Source organism: Gekko japonicus, unplaced genomic scaffold, assembly GCF_001447785.1.
Source record: "Gekko japonicus isolate JY-2015 unplaced genomic scaffold, Gekko_japonicus_V1.1 scaffold716, whole genome shotgun sequence".
In the NCBI taxonomy this organism is placed as follows: domain Eukaryota; kingdom Metazoa; phylum Chordata; class Lepidosauria; order Squamata; family Gekkonidae; genus Gekko; species Gekko japonicus.
In genome coordinates, this window is record NW_015164687.1 from 177913 (window position 1) to 198508 (window position 20596).

The 20596-nt window shown below is 43.0% G+C and overlaps 1 protein-coding gene across 2 annotated transcripts in view; it reads right to left on the reverse strand.

The window, feature by feature from the left end:
* The window catches only part of JAKMIP3 (Janus kinase and microtubule interacting protein 3), a 67495-nt gene that overhangs the window by 28702 nt on the left and 18197 nt on the right, over positions 1-20596 (reverse strand). Inside the window, exon 2 of one of the 2 annotated variants that reach the window (XM_015409359.1) lies at positions 18771-19268. The exons of the other annotated variant lie outside the window; for it this stretch is intronic. Coding sequence (XP_015264845.1) covers positions 18771-19268 — 498 coding nt within the window. The remainder of the gene's footprint in view (positions 1-18770; positions 19269-20596) is intronic. 2 annotated transcript variants of the gene reach the window in all.

The window sequence follows — 20596 nt, forward strand, 5'->3', positions numbered from 1 at the left end:
CGTCCCTTTACATTTTTACTCTGAAACTGGCCTCCGTGAGGTCCCGGACTCGTCTAAAGCCTAAAACTAAGCATCTTTTTTTGTTTCTGTTTTACAAACGCCGGGGCGAAGCTTTGCCCAAGCGCACATTGAGGAGGCTTAAAAAAAATGGCGGCCGAAAAGCGGAAGCCTCGGGCTTCCGAACGGAAGTGGCTAGACACCGGTGGAGAGCGATCAGATGGGGATAATGTGGCTGGAACTGGTGCACTCAGGATACCACCATTTGGGGATCTAGTAGCAGAATACAACGGTTAAAGGCTGTTTGCAACGGTTAGAGATGGAAGGCAGATGTTCGCCGTGTGATTGCCCGTAAGTACACCGATTCCAACCGGCATCTATACTGGCATAAATGCCCCGTCTGAACGCACCCATTAATTCTATTACTTCCTCAGTCCAATAACATGGGGGGAAAGCTCAATTCAAACAGTTAAGAGGCTTCTGAAGAAATCTGATTTGGACTTCAAATAACAGTTCCTTTGTCTACAGATTATGGAATTGCACCTACAGAAGGTATAGCATCATCTGTGCAACTTTGTGACCTATACTGGAAAAGGAGACAAAAGAAATAGAACTATTATTTTGACAGAGATGGAAAATTTTGACTTTTTTTACATGTGAAAGTCCCACAGTGCAATCTTAAATAGAGTTACATGGGCTTAGACAAGTGTAACTCTGTTTAAGACTGCATTGCGAGTTTGCAATTTTATAAAGCTCCATTGAATAGGCATCACGGAACTTACTTCTGAGTAAACATGCATAGAATTGTGCTGTCAGTTAGCATTTCTTAAAATGGAGTGTGGAAACTTTCAAAAGTGACAGGGCAACATATCGCATTTGGTTCAGGCTGGTGATTGAACTTTCAACAAGAAGAACAGAAATAACCTATAGGTTGTTAAGTCTTAAACCAATGATGGATGAAACAACTGAGAATGCAGATTTAGTCACATTGGATGCAGACAGACAAGCTAGAATCTTAAGACAGAACAAATAAAAATGTTGTGGTGCAATGGTAGGGTTGCCAGCCTCCAGGTGGGACCTGGAGATCTCCTGCTTTTACAACTGATCTCCAGCTGACAGAGATCAGCTCCCCTGGAGAAAGTGGCTGCTTTGAAGAGTGGACTCTATGGCATTGCACCATGCTGAGGCCCCTCCTGTCCCTAAGCCCTGCCCTCTCCTGGATCCACCCCCAAAGTATCCAGGTATTTTCCAACCCAGACCTGGCAACCCTACACAATGTGCTAATAAGATTTCACAAAAGGGTTTGGACACTGAGTTGCCTTTGACTGCATCAAGAGGTAAAGTGACAGTTCCATCATTCGGAGTAGGCAAAAATTAAAACTTTTTATAACATTTCTCCATTATGTAAAATTCATTAACGCAGAAACAAATGGCGCTATTCTCCTTTGATTGAAGATACACCAGAAAAACATTTCCTCCAAGAGTTCAAAATAAACTGCAGCAGTTGAAATATGTCTGGAGTCTTTGTGTTCATATACATGCATTTGCATTGCAGACCGGAGATGGAATGTATCTGCTCCACACTCCATGCCCCTGAGATTTGACTTCTAGAGACTCAGCAGAGGAAGCTGAGCAACTCGTTCTAAAGACATTTTAATAAGGCACCCCCAGAAAGTAATGATAGGCCCAAAATAGGAATAGTGACTAACCAAAGCATCAAAACTGTCCTCGGTAAACAGGAACACTTGCGAATGGTTACGGTATGCATGTAGCACATCTTGTGATTTCAGTCTTGCCCCAGACAAGCTAACTTTCCTTATGTAGGGCAGTTTTGATCTAGGTGAGCAGCCATGTTGGTCTGAAGCAGTGGAACAAAGTTTGAGTTCAGCAGCCCCTTTAAGACCGACAAAGTTTTATTCAAGCTGTGAGCTTTCGTGTGCTGCTGTTAACTACCTCCATGCTTGAGAGGAGACAAATGGAGTGTAACAAAAGTAAAAGGATACTTTTACACAATCAGTCTCCTATTTTGACATATAATGGCCCTGATCACACACAGAATTTGCCACGGGATACTCACAAATGCCGGCCGGATCTTACGATCAAACGGACACATCTGGCCAGCGTCCCGCACCCGTCAGCAACCCGTAGCAGTCAGCCAAAGAAGTGGAGTTTAAAAGTACCCGGGAAAATCCACTATCAACTGGTTGCGACGGGCTGCAGCCAGACGCTCTCCATGTGATCACTCCAGCGTGCTCCTCTTGTGTCCCTGCTTCCTGGTTGGAGTGTGCTGGAAACACCCGGCGATGGAAACAACACCGTCGCGTCTGATCGTGTTGGGGCACATCAAATTGCGATGGCGAAAATCACCACGCCTCCCCCCCGCATTTTCCGGCACATGTGATCGGGACCTTACTGTGTTTTCCCAGAATTAAATCCAAACAAGCAAACTTAGGCCCCATTCATACGAGGCAGTTTGGGCCGGGAGCGGGCCAGATTGGAAGCGCAGCAAACGGGTGCGATCCCATGCCAACGTCTGGCTGGCGTCGCGCTCCCGCCTCCAATCTGGCCCTTCCCCCGATGAAGCGCGGCAAAGATGAACCATCTACCTTCGGTGGTTCATCTGGATGGTCCGCTTCATCCCGGCCGTGGGATCGGCGGCGCGTGTTGCCGCCGTCGCATCCCCGGCCCCCTGCCGTACTGCGCATGCTCGAGCATGTGCAGTACGGCAGCCTCCCCCTCCGACTGGTATCTTCCTCCCCAACATCTGATCGTGCCGGAGAGCAACGGAGCGCGGCAACCGGGATCCATGGGATCCCGCTGGGGCGTTTCTTTTTTGGCACGGCTTTTAAAAGCCGCGCTTCGCCCCGTCTTTTCCCTGCCGTGTGGCAGGGGCCTTAATATGTTCTATCTGCTTAGTTTTTGCATCTGTTAAAACACTGTCATTATGCTGTATGCTAATTTACTGTTCACCATCTCTCTATATCAATGAACCGTTACCTTCCATTTCAATGTATCTGACAAAATGTGCATGCACATGAAAGCTCATACCTTGAATAAAACTTTGTTGGTCTTAAAGGTACCACTGAACTCAAACTTTGTAGGGCAGTTTTGACATGGGAGACCTTCCCAACTAGCAGCCTCCCAGGGTTAGGTGGGAGAGACCTGCACTGAATCAGCAGCAGCCTGTTTGAATTGGCCTTTAGGACATGTAAAGCAGAGGAACATGATGCTTAGACAATGGCATAATCTCTTTCCCAACGGTACATCCCTGATTCCCTAACAAACATTTATGCTAACTGCTCCCGTGTGAACCCCTCCTAGTATACTGCATATATACAAGGAAAAAATTAGGATTAGGTTTATTTATTTACATCATTTCTACCCTGACTTTTTGCCCAATCAGGGCCACCAAGGAGGCTTAAGTAATCCTGCAGATTTCTGAGGCTGTTAAAGCCCTTGTGTATCTGTGACCTCTTACCCATGGTGATGGGGCTGTCACAGCTGCTGATGCAGGGGCATGTGAAGGAGGAGGCATCCACACAGAGGATTTCCCAGCTCTTTCCCAGCCCAAGTCACCTGTGGCTGCCATTCTCCCTCCCTGCACCACTGGATGGTTTTTCAGGGCAGGGGTCTTCACTGGCAATTTACGTACCATGGTAGCATTATAATGTTATAGTGATATGTCAATTACGATTTAAAAAACCCAACCCTACTAAAGCCCTTCAGTGGCACAGGGAGGGATAGAAATCATGGGGACGGGACAGGGAAGATCACACCAGCATAGGCAGGACTGCCTGCAGCTAACTTGGTTTAGGAAGGTAAAGGTAAAGGTTCCCTTGCTCGAAAGCCAGTCGAATCCGACTCTAGGGTTGCGGTGCTCATCTCCGTTTCAAAGCCGAAGAGCCAGCGCTGTCCGAAGACGTTTCCGTGGTCATGTGGCTGGCATGACTAAACACCAAGGCGCACGGACCGCTGTTACCTTCCCACCGAAGTGGTCCCTATTTATCTACTTGCAATTTCTTGCTTTCGAACTGCTAGGCTGGCAGGAGCTGGAACTAGAGACAGGAGCTCACCCAGTCTTGCGGCACCCGGGTCTTGAACCGCTGAACTACTGACCTTCCACAGCCTGCAGTTCAGCGTCTTAACCACTTGAGCCATAAGGTACATGAATGCACCATGATGGCTTGTGGAAACTCGAAAACAAACATTTCATTTTCAGACACATGCCAGACATAAACACTCATGTGGAAGCAACCTACAATTTTGTGGCACCTTTTTCTGAGGACTGGCTGCATTGCACTCCCCTTTTACAGAGATGGATTAGGAATTCCTCATGCCCTGGCTTTATAGAAACAGGAAGTTGTGCACGAGCTGCTCACTGGAAATTGCTTGCACAATTTCTACTAGTTCAGTAGAAACTTCATTACACATCACAGAGTACACAAGTTGGGTCTGAGCTCCCCCACCGTGTGTCCTGTGTAACGCTCAGGCTTGCATGGCAGGTTGTCCTCAATTCTGACATGCGTGGTGACTGATTCAGAATGTGACTGTGGCATTTATGGAGAAGGGGCTTCAGCTTCTCCCTTGTACTATTTTCCTGGGGGCCGCCACTGAAGGGAGGGGTGCTGAAGCTTCTTCTACAAGCACACACCACAGTCATATTTTGAATTTGACACCATGCATGCGGGAAAGGGGGGGGGGGAACCCTGCAACTCACATGTCACTGTTGGGTGGCGACTTGAGATCCAGTCTGTGTACTTTGTTATTTCCTGTTTCCAGTATACAGAGAAAAGCAGATGGCTCTACTCCTGGATTCCATTTTTATCATCTCAGCCTTTTGATTCTAGGGATAGCTCTGAAGCAACTCTCTTTATATTAATTAATCTTCAGACTGATAACTCTGTCTCAGCATTTCATGCATGAACATGGCACCTCCTTTCATTTTTGTACAAGAATTATTTTCTAGAAGGGGAGAGTTTCATGCCACACTTTGCCCCCTCCCTCTGCGTTCTCCCTGGTCAAAATTTGTCACTGTACGACAGAATCTCCCAAAGTACATCACACATACCTTACAGGGACCCCCCCCCCATACAGTTTTAATGCCTATACTACAATATTCCATTTACTTCTTACAAGGCAAACATGTTTATTGAGAAATGGAGGAAGTTCACTCAGCATAGCTGAGAAGAAATATTTATTTGCTTTTCCAAACCACTCTTCAATAATAGTCTTTTAAAATATTCTGTATTATCTATAAGGTGGCCATAGAGCTTGTGTGTATGTAGAGGCTGTCACTTTATACAGGGGTGTACTGCAGTATTATAAAGGACATAAGTCTGGGAACAAAGGAAACAGAGAGAAGATTCTATAGAATCTGAACACTAAAGCTGTCATTTACCTCAGGGAAACTGATCTCTGTAGAGTGGAGATAAATTATAACTCCAGAAGAACTCAAGGCCCCACCTTGAGGTTGGTAACTCTGTCCTATGCATTGCAGAGCATTTGGGGGCATGTTCTTGTGTTCATAGTTCATAAAGGCTCTGCAGACGTTTGGAACCTCAATGCTACCATGAAGTGTGGTCTAAAGTTTGGTAGGAATTAGGTTTACCATTTGCCTTGCGCAGCAGGCAGACTCCCTCTCCAGTTCTTACTCCCCCAGCCTTGATAATTGGAGAAGCAGGAGAAAAATGGGGGTGGGGATAGTGTCAATGGTGATATTCTAAGAATTCTCCCCAGTCAATATGGTAAAGGCCACAGAGACCAGGTGGAATCCTAGAGTACCACCTGGAAGTGATGACGTGTGCATCAACCCTCCACCCAGAAGTGACATCATATCCTCCATACACTCTAGCAATATTGTCACTCTATTAAAAAAAGAAGAAGGCCATTGACACTGGGTAAATTCAAAGGGTGTCACCCACAAGTGATACCAAATTCCCATGAAACTCACCCAAAAGACAATTTGAAAAACCACACTATTAAACTGTTGGGAGGGGGGGAGTAAACACATAAATACAAAGTCACATTTCAACCAATACTATTCCTTCCCAGGTCACAAAACTGCCACCACATTTCTACCTCCACTTCCTCACTGATGCATGACGTACTTTATAGATGATCAGTGGGCAAGAAAATTTGGGGATGGGGGGGATAATTTCCCCCACAGGTATGAATTTTTCTGTCTGCAAACCCTGAAGCTATAAGGTTCCCCCTCACCAAGGACTTGTAGTTAACGTGGCCCAGAGAAAATATCAAACATGGAACTAGCTTTCAAAAGCAGACAACCCACAAAAACATACGAGCAAGAACTGCAGGGCCAGGTAATCTTCGCTGATACATGCAATGTAATTCATTTACATATTGCATTAATCAGAGTGGCAGAGTGCTTGTATGTAGATTAGACTATTGCTATTAAACACACACACCCAAAACATACAAGCACATTCATTTTTTAAGAGTCATGTCAAAAATGTGTCTATCTACTACAGGATGCCATATAACAAAGAACAGCCTGGTATGCATTTTCCATGAATTTTATAATCAAGCTGGGTAACAGAGAGAGACGTATAAAGAGGAAAAATCTGGAAAGCTAAATCCCTATTAATTAAACCACAAAGAAGTTCTATTAACAGGCAACATTTAATTTAGGGAAGAAACATGCAAGAAAGGAAAGCTCCATATTACCTTTTACTTATATTTTATACATAGAAAGAGAAATAACTGACTCTTTTGCACAAACACACACACACACAAAATCTTTTCCCATGTGTTTTTAAGTCACTGAATGAACAACATGGCTTTAAACATAATTGATCATTAACCTATTTTATAGGATAGCAGTAAAATCAATACATCTCTCTCACACACATGTATACACACTTACTTTTACAGCCTTTTTGCTCCATACCATCCACACAAAGGAAAGGTTAGAGTAAAAAGGGGGCTGCAATTCGCTGGGAGTGCTGTGTCAGTATCCAGATGTGCATCCCAAAAAGACTAGTTCGCACATTTATTTCAATCCTGCAGAAAGCCAGGCTAACAATGTCTCACATTTGCATAGCGCCTGTCTTAGAATTTTACCCTGTTACTTTTGATAACAGAAGGCCGACTTGTGAAACACAGACTATGAATATACATGAGAAGAGTAGCCAATCGTCTTTAAGAAAACGGCTTGTTTAACAGCATGGATGTTTCCCACTTTCTGTTTAGCAGGTTGTCTCCACCATGAATGCATTTTAATTAATAAACAGCTTGTGAGCAACCTTGCTGCCAATTATGAAAGCTTAGAGCCATGAAATATGGGGATTTCTCTGCTTTCCATCTCTCCTTCCCTAGCCGTCTGCTATACAAATGCAATTTCTAATATTGCTTTTAGCAAACCAGTGGCTGGACCCGCAGTTGTTATTTCTCAGACTGAGTAAAACACAGTGTGTAATTTTTAATACAGAATAAGCTGTTTATAAGGACTGCTAAGAAAATTTTGTAACAGAAGGTGTGGAAAGGGGGAAAATGTATGCTGCATTTTAAATTTGCATCTGGATCCAAAAAAGGGGAAAAACCCCCTCCCTGACAGAGGGTTTAATTGCAAATGAGGAAATCCATTCCCATCGTTGGCTAATACAGGACCTCCAGGCAAACTGTCAAAGCAAGCAATTAGACTGTATACTGGACCTCTGTTTTATGTAAGGCCAGCAGTGTGCATAAATGACCTGTCAATCACTTACAAGAGAAGAGGTAACTACAGACCCTGAGATCAAAGGAAACAGGAAGCTTCCTCCAGTCAAGATACCATTAAGGGGAAATCACATGGGCACAACAGCTGATAAACCCAAAGACAGACCTTTGTGTACAAAGGGCATGAATGGCAGGATAGGGAGAGACAGGTTGTTGTTGGTATCGCATTGTACATCAAGGAGGGCACAGAATCAAGGGAAGTAAGCAGTGGGGTTCCACAAGGATCGGTACTGGGGCCAGTACTATTAGATTTATTCATAAATTATCTAGAATTAGGGGCGAGTAGTGTAGTGGCCAAATTTGCAGATGACACAAAATTATTCAGGATGGTGAGAACCAAGACTAACTGTGAAGAGCTTCGAGAGGACCTCCACAAACTGAATGAGTGGGTGACAATGTGGCAAATGAAGTTCAGTGTTGGTAAGTGCAAGGTGATGCATGCAGGGACAAAAAATTTTTATCTTCAAGCACAGGCTAATGTGGTTTGAACTTGCTGAGACTGAGAGGGGAAAAGCTCTTAGGGTCGTACTGGATAGCTCAATCCAAGTGTCAACCCAGTGTGCTGCAGAAGTGAAAAAGGCAACCTCTGTTAGGGATTCTTAGGAAAGAGACTGAGAATAGAACACCCAATATTGTAATGCCTTCCCTATGAGGAAAACCTGAAGAGTCTGGAACTTTTCAGCTTAGCAAAGAGACGCCTAAGGGGGGACATGATAGGGGCTTATAAAATTATGCATGGAGTGGAAAGAGTTGACAAAGAGAACTTTTTCTCTTTCTCACAAAATACTAGAACTCCAGGGCATCCAATGAGACCGATAGGCCTTATATTCAGGACTGACAAAAGGAAATACTACTTTAAACAGAGAACGATTAAAATGTGGAATTCACTGCCAGAGAATGTAATGATGGCCACAGGAATCAACAGCTTTAAAAGAGGATTAGATAGATTCATGGAGGATAAGTCTGTCAATGGGTACTAGCCACGGTGACTGAGGGGAACCTCCACATTCAGAGGCATGAAACCTGAATCCCAGAGCCAATGAGGCAACATCAGGGAAGGCCTGAGCCTCTATGCCCTGTTGTTGGGCATCCAGAGGAACTGGCTGGCGTCTGTGTGAGACAGGATGCTGGACTAGATGGACTACTGGTCTGATCCAGCAGGGCTCTTTTTATGTTCTCATGTTGCATGAAATAGCATGTGGATTTAATAGAGTTTTCTTCTAATTATGACTTTTTGTATCTTGTTTTAAAATACAGGCTTGGATTCAAATACACCTGAATGGAACCAATCCACAGAATGGATCATTCCACTCCTCCCCCTGCAGCTTCCTGTGCCCTCCTCTGAAAATCTGCTTCTGTGAGTTGGGAGATCCTCCGTAACAGGGTAGAATCATAGAATCATAGAGTTGGAAGGGACCTCCAGAGACATCTAGTCGAACCCCATGCACAATGCAGGAAATTCACAAATACCTCCCCCCCCCAGTGACCCATTCCACGCCCAGAAGACAACAAAAAAACCTCCTGGATTCCTGGCCGAACTAGCCTGGAGAAAAATTGCTTCCTGACCCCAAAGTGGCCACCAGCATTTCCTTGGTCATGTAAGAAAGGGCCACAAGAACTAAGCACTGATGCAACCATTCCTGCCCTCCCTCTCATGATCTGCCTAACTTCACAGGATCAGCATTGCTGTCAGATGGCCATCTAGCTTCTGTTTGATAACCTCCAAAGATGGAGAGCCCACCACCTCCTCAGGAAGCCTGTTCCATTGAGGAACTGCTCTAACTGTCAGAAAGTTCTTTCTAATATTTAGCCAAAAACAGTTTGGTGTAGAGTACAGAGGACTGCAGCAAGATGGGGAGATGAGCAGAAATCACACTCTGTTGCTCTGGCCAGGAAAAACGTTTTGGCTAGTTTCTCTTTTGCTTGTCTCATTCCTGTCTCCTCTCCACCCTTTTTACCCTCATAATAACCCTGTCAGGTGGGTTATGCTAAGAGTGACTTGGCCAAGCTGGAATTTGAACCTGGGTTTCCCCAAACCACATCCAACATGCTATTATATGCTATTATACCACACCAATCAGCCATTATGTATTTGTCTCTGTTCCTGAGGGTCGACCTGGCCACAGGAGCAGCTTTTCAAGGGCTCAGGGTCCTTTGGAGTGAAATTGTAAGCCATTTAGAATCCCAAGGGACTGTCAGGGTATAAATATTTTTAAAATATTTTTAAAAAATAAAAGAGAAAGAGGAGAGATGTGTTCCACAAGCTCCTTTTGTTCACTTTTTATTGGATCCAATGAACTGGCAGGGAGTAGAAACAGGCTTGGAGCCCCCCCCCCCCCAAAAAAAAAGTAAGCAGAAGGAAAAGAGCTGCTAGTTCTACTATCACAGGTAAATTCTACTGCAATTTTCTTGCTTACACAAGAGATATTTTACTTTTTCTGCAAAATTGCCTTTCTGTGTTGAAGACATCAAGTGCAAACCATTTGACTAGCTCTTCCCTTTTTACTGACAAATTTTGTCAACTAGGCAGCCTCTTGCGCCAACAGAATCTGAGCACAAAATGCTATGTTGGTGGGGGATCCTGTCCACACCCTCCACAAACTCTAAGGTGCCATTTGTACAGTGTACACACACACACATTCATGAGTATGTGGGATCCCTCCATTTTCCATGGCTCCAGACTGCCCATAGGATTGAATCTAACCAATTTTTTTTTTGCTGGTGAAAATGGAAGGAGGAGGCCCCTCTGACCACAAAAAAAGGCTATGCTATAAATCATGGGAGATGCAGTAAGGAGAGGAATTAGATAAGATAGGCCAACAACACACATTACATTAAGACACAGGTGCCCAACATGTCTTGTAGTCAAAGATTAGTGCAGGGACTAACCTTTAAAAATGTCTTTGTTGCCTCTGGCAGTTCCAAACACTGCAAAGGCAAAGGAGGGGCTTCAGGCTTCCCTCCCCCACCAGTTTTGCTAGTGGAAATGGCTACAAAGAGGGCTTGCCCTTTCCCCTTTCAAAAAGCCCCCATGGCCCTTTTCCACTGGTGAAACCAATGGGGAGAGAAACCGGAAGTTCATCTTTTCCCCTAATCAAGCAGATTACAGTATGCATTCGCATCTTTGCATCCTTTACAAGCATTCTTTACAACACCCCTCCCACCTTCTGACTGGGATATAAAGACTTAGATTCCGAGATCTTCATTCCTATTCCTGCTCATGCCTGACAAAGGGATTTATGACTCTAGAAGGCTAATACCCTGAAAATGTTGTTAGTATCTAAGGTTCTACTGGACTTGAATCTAACTGTTCTACCACAGACCAGCTCAGCCACCCTCTAAAACTATCCTTTCCCCTAGGAGCACATGGAGTTCTGCGAGGCAACTGAGACATTTCTAAAGGTTTTTAGAGGTTAGTCCCTTTTCTAATCTTTTGCTACAAGTTGGGTTGGGCACCTGACACATGTCAAACATAGCATGTATTTTGCCCCAAAGTGAAAAGGCTGGTTGTATCCAACCCATGGAGAGACTCCCTGCAAATGAGATGCTTGAAGTTGATTGTGTGACAATCTGGGCAAGGCAAGTGTGACTCTGATCACTTCATCTTTGCAGTCAATTGGACACAAAAGAATACCAGAAAAAAGGCTGACATCTGGTTTATGCACCCTTTGTTGGCGAAGTTTTTGTGAAAGCACTATGGCTCCTCAGATGTGGCATGCTCTGCACCAACATTCGTATTTGTAGTCTTGATAAAATAAGTTCTGGCAGTTTGTGTTGTTCATTTTTGTTGTTTGCAACAATGATGTGTCTAATCTCCTGCAGCTCCACATTATTTCTCACAAGCTCAGCAGCATGCCTATTAAAGTTCCTGCTTAGCTTTTGTCCTTTGTTCATTCCTTCTTTTTCATTCAGATTTATTTCAGAGAAGAGGGCGGCTTCACATATGCACAGGATTTTTCCACATTTGCTTGGTGTTATTGATGACTTGCAGTGGAATATGCAAACTGACTGCAATAAACAACAGTGTTTTAAAGTAATAAAAGCATTCCTTGCCTGTGTTAGATTCTGGCTATTTAACAATGAAAGCCACCATGGTATTTCAAGGGTGCATTGGACTCAGTCAGGACCTGGGCTCAAAGCTCTAGTTGGCCATAAAGCTCATTGGGTGACCCTCTCTGTCCCCATTACAGGGTTGTTGTGAGGATGAAATGCTACCCTGAGCTCCTTGGAATGGAATAAAAATGTGATAGTTGATGGATACACATGTGAATCGGTCCTTACAAAGAAAAATCTTGTGAGTTGTGCATGGAGGCACATCAACTACTGAATGTCATTCACCCAGGGCTATTTTTGGGCAGGAACGCACAGGAACAGAGTTCCGGCTGGCTTCCAAGTTGGCCACACCCAGCAGGAACTCATTAGGATTGGCTACATTGGGGTGTGTGGCCTAACATGCAAAGTAATTCCTGCTACAAAAAAAGCCCTGGGTTTTGACAACAAACAAGGTCAACAGAATAAGAAGCAAAATCTGGGTGTGGCTGGATGAGCACACTTCTGGTAACATGGGGGTGTGGCCTATAATGCCAATGAGCTGTGCTGTCAGGGGTGTGGCCTAATATGCTAATAGGTTTCTGCTGTTGGGTGTGGCCTAGTATGCTAATGAGTTCCTGCTGGGCTTTTTCCACAAAAAAACCCCTGCATTCACCCAAATTCGAGCTGCGGGAAAACCTCTAATCACATGGTGAATGAAAGGCATGCTTCCCATAAGGATTCAGAATAGTGCTCAGGATCTTTTCATCACACATAAAACCAGCCTGTTTTAGTAAACAGAGTGAGGTCAGTTGGCCTAGTATAAATGGAGTCTAGCCTATTTTGAAATAAAACCGCCCCGCTTCCTTTGTTCTCCCACTTGAATTGCTGATTCAGAAATGCTGACCTTTATTTAGGCTTACTCTGTATTTCAGTGCATGTGTGCTTCTTCAGCCTATCCACCAAAGGCATACATTCTTTTGTTTTCCAAGTACAATATTCATGCTTGAAACAATTTCTCCAAAGAACAGATATTATCAAGATCAGAAGACCTGGAGGAATGCATTAATATAGAACTGACAATTGCAGAACCAGAAGTGTGATCAAAGATCTTATATGCAGAAGCCGGTGTGTGTGTGTGTGTCAAAAGCAGCAGTTCTGAATGCTGCCACATCCAGCAGAAGAGAGAAATGTCTGCAAATGATTTGAAAAAATACAGGATATAAATCTTTAGAGATCCACAGCTCTAATATTTTGCCGAATCATAATTTCTACCATTTCCAACCAGGCAATATATTTTTAGAGTAGGATGTTGGGGGCATATAGAAACTGTGCTATCCTGACTTACACAGATCTTTATTTCACAAATGCTTCCCCCCCACCTTTCAAAAAGGCTCAATGAGAAGCAGATGTAAATAATTTTGCTTTTCCAACCTGTTTTTGTTCAGTACTGGGTATTATGCAGTCTCTCAATGAACTATCTGTCCAGGGCCTAAGAAATTTATTGTGGCATGAATTTCCATAAGCATCACCTACCTGAATCAACTGCATGATGTATAAGTAGGCTTTTGCCTCTGAAAGCTATAATAAATGTATTAGATGTTAAGGAGCTACAGGTCCTGATGCTATTTTGTCACAACAGCTATGTTTGCAATTTGTACTAATGTCCTGTAGTCAGCTACAGGGCAGTCCTAACCAGAGGGATGCATTTCTAAGACCACTGACTTCAATGGACCCAAAAGTGCATAACTGGTAGTTTTGATGTCAAGTTACTACTACTCTCAAATGATGAAAACATGCCTTGTGAAATCTAATAGACCTCCCGTTTGTCTGTCTATAAAATCTGTCTATAAATACAAAGCATAAAGACTTATGGCTTCTGGGTCATGATGCATGCTCTGAAAACAGTCTGGCATTAAAGTATTTGTTGGGGATTAATTTGCCTAAGCAGCAGACTACTATTAATATGTGGTCTAATTAAAAATGCTCAACATGAGAAACAGAAGAGATTGCAGACACTGACTGGATCATATAAAAAGCCCAAAATATCTTTTTCATGATACAGTCTTTGATGTTGCCCGAAATATATTAGAGCACACTTTCTCAGTGAGAAATTATTTCCTTTTCAGAGTGTGTTGGCAACTCAGTGGTTCTTTTCCCCAAAAGGATTTGGAGGCAGTAAAAACACAAGTAGGCTGAAGAGTAAAGATAGAGTTGCCAGGTCCTACCTAGCTGCCAGTGGGGGAATTCTGCCTCTTCTCTGTGACATCGCCTGGAAGTGACATCATCGTGTTGGGGTTGCTGGAGGGTGCCACTCTAGTTTTTGGGCAAAACTATATATTTTTTTGCCTTCAAAACCATAGAGTTTGCCCAAAAACTAGAGTGTCACCCCCCAACATCCCCGACACGATGATGTCATTTCTGGGTGATGTCATTGTGACAGGGATGTCCAGGGTGACATGCCTGTTCAAGGGTAGGACTTCCCCACTGACCAGCTGGCTGGCGACAGGTTGGAGCCCCAGAAAAGAACAACCATGGACAGACTCCCTGGCTCATATGTTGCACTTTCTATGGTCTCCGTCTGTGCCAAGATTCAGTTGTCTGGGAGACTAAACAACCATACCAATTGTGTAGGTAGAAAGCCAGCAAGGGAGTGGGGTCTATCAAGTGTTTTGCAGGGAGGGCCACATGTGTGATTACATGCCCACTGGGCAGAAATACTGGGTGTGCTCCATGTGTGGGCTCTTGGTTCTCAGGGAACAGGTTCATTTGCTTGAGGCCAGGGTAACCAACCTAGAAAGGCTGAGGGAGAGAGAGCTATGTTGAGACTTTCAGGGGCCTACTATAAGAGTCCATGGGAAATGAAGTTGTGTGGTCCTGGAGGAAAAAATTGGGTTACTATGCAGAAAGTTCAAGGCCAGGACCTCAAAGGTAGCATTCTCAGAAGCGCTAGTGGTTCCATGCACTGGGACAGCTAGACCGGCACAGAGCAGGGGTCTCAATGCATGGATGAGGAAGTGCTGCTGGAAGGAAGGATTTAGATTTGCTAGGCACTGGGGAACTTTATGGGACAAGCTAAACCTGTACAAAAGAGATGGACTTCACTTGAACCAAAAGGGAACCACACTGCTGGCACAAGAACAAAAAGGTGTCCGAGCAGCTTTTAAACTAATCCTGGGGGGGGGGAGCCAAAAGGAGCTGGGGGGCCTGTAGCTCAGGACGAGTCAGTCTAAAGGGATGATCATGTAAATACTCTGTTGTGGGGAGGGGAAGGAGACTGTAAACTGCACTGAGACTCCTTTGGGTAGTGAAGGGCAGGGAATAATTCCAATCTCATCCAATCTCCTCCTCCAATCTCCTCCTTGTCTTGCTCCTCCTCCTCCTCTTCTTCTTCCTCCTCTTCTTCTCCGTTGAAAGTTACCTCTAAAGTCCAAAACTGTAACATTTTATTTCAAAAGAGGAAACTTTACAAAAATGAGGGGACTAGTTAGAAGGAAGCTGTAAGGGAAACATCAGAGAGTCAAATCCCTAGAAGACGCTTGGAAGCTATTGAAAGCTGCACATAACTGAGAACCAGATATAATGTATTACCCAGGTATTGCCAGCTAAAAAGGGTGCCTGTGTGGTTAATGACTAAAATCAAGGAAGTCATAAAAGGCAAAGAAGCCTTCTTTTAAAAGTGGAAGGTCTGCCCTAATGAAGCAAACAGAAAGGGTCAGAGTCTCGCAAAATAAGTGAAAGTTAATATTTAGGCATTCAAAAATATAATTTGAGGAGTGGATTGCTAAAAGCATCAAGACAAACAATAAGCATGTCTTTAAATTTATCCAGAGAAGGAAATCAGCCACAGAAGCAGTTGGGCCTTTGACCAAGGAATTAAAGGAATGCTAAAAGAAGATGGGTAGGTGACAGCGAAGCTCAATGAATTCTTTGCACCTGTGTTCACTGTGGAAAATGTGTGGCATTGTACCCAGGCCAGAGCCAGTCTTTTTCAGAAGAGAGTCTGAAGAACTCAGTCAAATTGAGGTGACAAGAGATGAACTTTTAGACTTATTGGGGAAATTAAAAACCAGGAAGTCTCTGGGTCCTGATGGCATATACCCAAAGAGTTCTTAAAAAGCTCAAATAAAATTGTTGATCTACTAACTAGTATATGTAACTTGTCATTAAAATAAGCCACTGTACCAGAAGACTGGATGTAAAGAACACCATCAAAGGTTCCCCACATGATGTATGATCCTTCTTGAACCACAAATAATCAGTGTAAATGTAAAAGACATCATGTTTTTATAGCATCTTTGTAAAAGATGATCTAGTTACCCCATAACCTATGAAAACTGTATTCCTGTATTGGCCATATAGTTAAGATTATTTCATCCTGAAAGTTTTAGATAGAATTTCTCTCCCCCCACCCCCATAATGTGTCTAGTACAGAAAAGGATAATCAGCTCTGTGCCTGGAATATTAAAAAAAAAGGTATAAGGGAGAATCAAACATGTTGTGGCACTGGCCTCATTTCTCCCTTATAACTTGAGGCAATCAATTTAGATGTTCGTCAAGTGAACAAGTGGGATGAATTGAAATTTAACTCAAGTGGATTAGCTCTCATCAAAACCCTATCTTTTACTTTGGAAAGGAATCTCTAATATTAATTCTGAATATTACATAGATCTGAACAAATTCTATTACAGCACATAATTTCATACGCAACTGAAGATATGTTCCTCACTATCATCTTTGTCATAAAAAACATCAAAGAGCTCAATCAACATAATAAATTAGCCTACATAAAAAAGCTGATTATGGCTGAACATTGAGACGACAAAAGTAATGACTACTGGGGAATTACATAACTTTAAGGTTGACGACGAAGAAATTGAAATGAAGATTTTCTATTCCTTGGCTCAGTCATCAACCAAAAGGGAGATGGCAATGAAGAAATCAGAAGGAGACTGAGATTCAGAAGTGAAGACATGAAGGTACTGGAAAAAATTCTTAAGTGTCGCTGTGTCACTGTTGAACAGGATCAAGATAATTCACACCATAGTATTCCCCATTACTACACATGGGTGTGAAAGTTGGACAATGAAGAAAGCTGATAGGAAGAAAGTTGATTCACGTCAAATGTTGTGTTAGAGGAGAGTTTTACTGATACTGTGGTCCACCACCGGGTTGCCAGCCTCCAGGTGGCAGTTGGAGATCTCCCTCTATTACAACTGATCTCTGGCAACAAAGATCCGTTCACCTGGAGAAAAAGGCCACTTTGGGAGATGGACTTTGTGGCACTATACCACACTGAAGTCCCTCCCTTCCCCAAACCCCACCCTCCTCAGGCTCCACCCCCAAAATATCCAGGTCTTTTCCAACCCAGAACAGGCAACCCTAGACCACCAAAAGGACAAATCAGTGGGTTCTAGATCAAATCAAGTCTGAACTCTCCCTAGAAGCTAAAATGACCAATGGAAAAAAATAATGCTAGGAAATATTGAAGGCAGCAGGAAAGGAAGACCCAACATGAGATGGATTGATTTGATCAAGGAAGCCACAGCCCTCAGTTTGCAAGATCTAACCAAGGCTGTTAATGATAGGACATTTTGGAGGACATTAATTCATAAGGTCACCATAAATTGGAAATGACATGAAGGCACTTCAGACACACACACACACCCCTATCCCACCATAATTAACTGCAGAGGGGACTATTTAACTGCAAATATCATTCCAAAATAGTGTTTAAAAGCCTGTGTAACATATTGTAACATACAGATTTGGTACCAAATAATATGGGAGGAAGAAAATTGATACAACACAGGAAACGTTCTGTCACAACTGATGGTTATATGGTAAAATCAGAAAAATAGTTATGGGATACATGAAACTGGCAACTTTAAAAAACCACGTACAAATTATTTAAATTCAAAAGTTGCCTAGCAGATATATAAAACAGAAGATAGCCTGACTGCATTTATAGCTATTTGTGTAGCACAAAGACATTATCCTGGAAATACAAGACTGTGAGAGGGCCACTCTATGTAGTATCACTTCCATGTAAGAAATATAATGAACACAAATGTGGAGTATCAAATATACTATGCTCACATATGTATACTTTGTGCCACAACAACATGCTAAAAAGTTGCCGCTTGTCACAGGTTGCATATTGTTCCTTATACAAAATCTCTTCATTTTTTAAGAAAATCATTATACAGAAATCTAGATTCTGTATTCTGGATTCAGTAAACACAATTCAACAGAAAGTTAAGCATGCTTAAGTCTCTTGAGATCAATAGGTTTAACACTGTTCTGGACCATGGCTGGTATGCCATATTTGCAGATCAGATACATATTAGCATTCTAATTATTTATTCAGAAAAATGAGAAAAAAGAGAGTAATAATTACAAGGTTGGGAAACATACTGCCCTAGTCTTTCAGTATAGTGATCAAAAGACTCTTTTGTTTCACTAACAATTCTGCAAGTGACTAGATGAACAATAGACACAATAATTTATAATGCTGTGGTAGAAATTTTCACATAAAGAGAGCTGGAAAATAAACTTGCCCCTTTCCCAATTTACCCTTTACCCTCTCTGCAGTTAAGTCACATGCTAGAAACACAGGTGCTCTTCAGAGTTTATTATGTATCTTCCTGAAACATAAATTCAAAAGTCCTACTGTATACTAACCAGCAACCAGCAGTGATGTGAAGCTTATTCCTTGAGGAACTGAAATGATTGTTTAAACAGATGTCAGATGTCATGCAGAGAAAGAGATAACCTGGATCAAAATCTTGCAGCCTGCTGCTTACAGTGGAGCATATGTTTTAGAGATAAACTCATCACCAACATTTTCATTAGTGCTGAGCGAACCTCAGAAGGATCAGAGATTCTGCCCAGATTAAGTCGTCTGAAAGCAGGACCCTTTGTCATGTGTATTTTAAACTGTTTTCAGCACAAGCACAGATATGAGATCCCCCCCCCCAACCACCAGAACTATTGATAGCCACACATACCAGCCTGCGAATTTCCCGCTCACATTCTCGCTTTATTCGGGTGATTTCTTCCTGGTGTAGGTGATACACACTCCGTATCTCTGCTGCTTTAATTTTGTCAGCGTGAATGGCCACAGATAAAGCTTCTTCCACTTGTCTTTTAGCTCCCTTGAGCTCTGAAATTTCTTGTTGCATTTTGGTTTTCTCCACTTCAAATCCTTTCTTGGCCTCCTCTTTTGCTTCAGAGAAAAGTGCTGTCTTAACCTTATCGGGTGTCCCATCCCGCACAGTAGTTAGTAAGGCCTGTAGTCTCTGGATTTCATTATCTTTAATTTTTATGACTCTTAGGAGCTCGGCTTCATGCTGTCTTAAAAGTCCTTCTCTAACAGCCTGGAGCTCCTTCATTTTTTCTTCATGAAGTTTAGCCTTGAGTTCTGTTACAATCACTATGTTTTTATGCAGTTCGTGTTCTTTGATCTGCTTAACTTCCTGATTTTTTTCTCTCTCCAACTTGCTGACCTAATAAAAGAAAGAAAGGCCGAAAGAATCACACAGTATATTTTAGAAGTATTTCATCACCAAGAGGTTAATGCTGGTCAATGTTATCAAGAAATTAACAGATGATTATTCAGCATTGCCAAATAAGAGATCTTTTAAAGAAGGCTCTTTTTTGCAAAACACATGTGTTATTAATTGTATATGTACTATCAAATCACATTGGCCATGCCTATTTGCTGTGATAGCTGAGTAGAACCTCCATGTTCAGAAGTAGCATACCTCAGCCCACCAGATATTAGGGACAACAAGGAGAATGAACTCTTGCCTTCACCTTCCTGGTTTGGAAGTCCCTACCATTAGAAATGGAACATTTGCCTAGATGTAACTTTAATCAGACCCAGCAGGGCTCTTTTTGTGCTCATTTGTATTTCAACTATATTTCAATCAGAATAGTGAAAAAAATGGAACACAATGGTTTGGATCCAATATTTCTCTACGGATAAGTAAGTAATTTACGAGTGGAGAAAGAAGTCCCTGCACTGAAGGAAAATTCTTCACAGTGAGAGGGGGGAACTGAATCCAACTCATTTTGACAGAGGAGAGACCCTGTGCTTTTCAGACTCCTTTGATTCAGGGCACATTACATTTTTTCTACATGGAAATAACTTTCTTATAAAGGAAAAAATCCACGCGTGTACACCGTCCAGTGTGACAACTGTGCTCCAGCTTCCAAACATAGGCTGCAGTCAGACGTGCCTTTAGATCTGACTCAGATGTGAATGCCTGACAGATCTAAAGGGCACGAGCAGACAGCAACATCTCAGAAAGGTCCCATAGCCATCAGCACCCCGTGCTGCCCCGCCACAGAAGCGGAGTTAAAAGACACCGGGGAAAGTCTGGTCCTAATGCTTGCCGATGCGCAACGGATGGACTTTCCCCTGTCTGATCGCTCAAGTACACACTCAAACCGTTGGGATGGTCTGCCCGTTCCATCCTGACTTGGTGCCTCCCCCCCTCACTTAGTAGTATTTGCATAACCGCATACTCCATGGAGAATCCTCCGTGCGGGGGTTCGATTCCTCATTTATGCGCATGGGAAACAAAGGGCAAAAAAACTCGAACATGGCGTCTGATCACTCAGTGGCAGGCAGAGTCCGCAGCACAAGGGATGTGTGCTCATGTGACTGTGAGTCAAATTCCACCAGAGGTAATAGGGGCGCTTCCCCTCTGTGTCAAATGGCACATATGACCGCAGTCATGGTTAATTGCAGCAGCAGTGGTTTTTATGTAATTAGTACAGATGGCAGCTTGATTTTTTTCACATGTATGGAGATTATTTCCATGTAGGG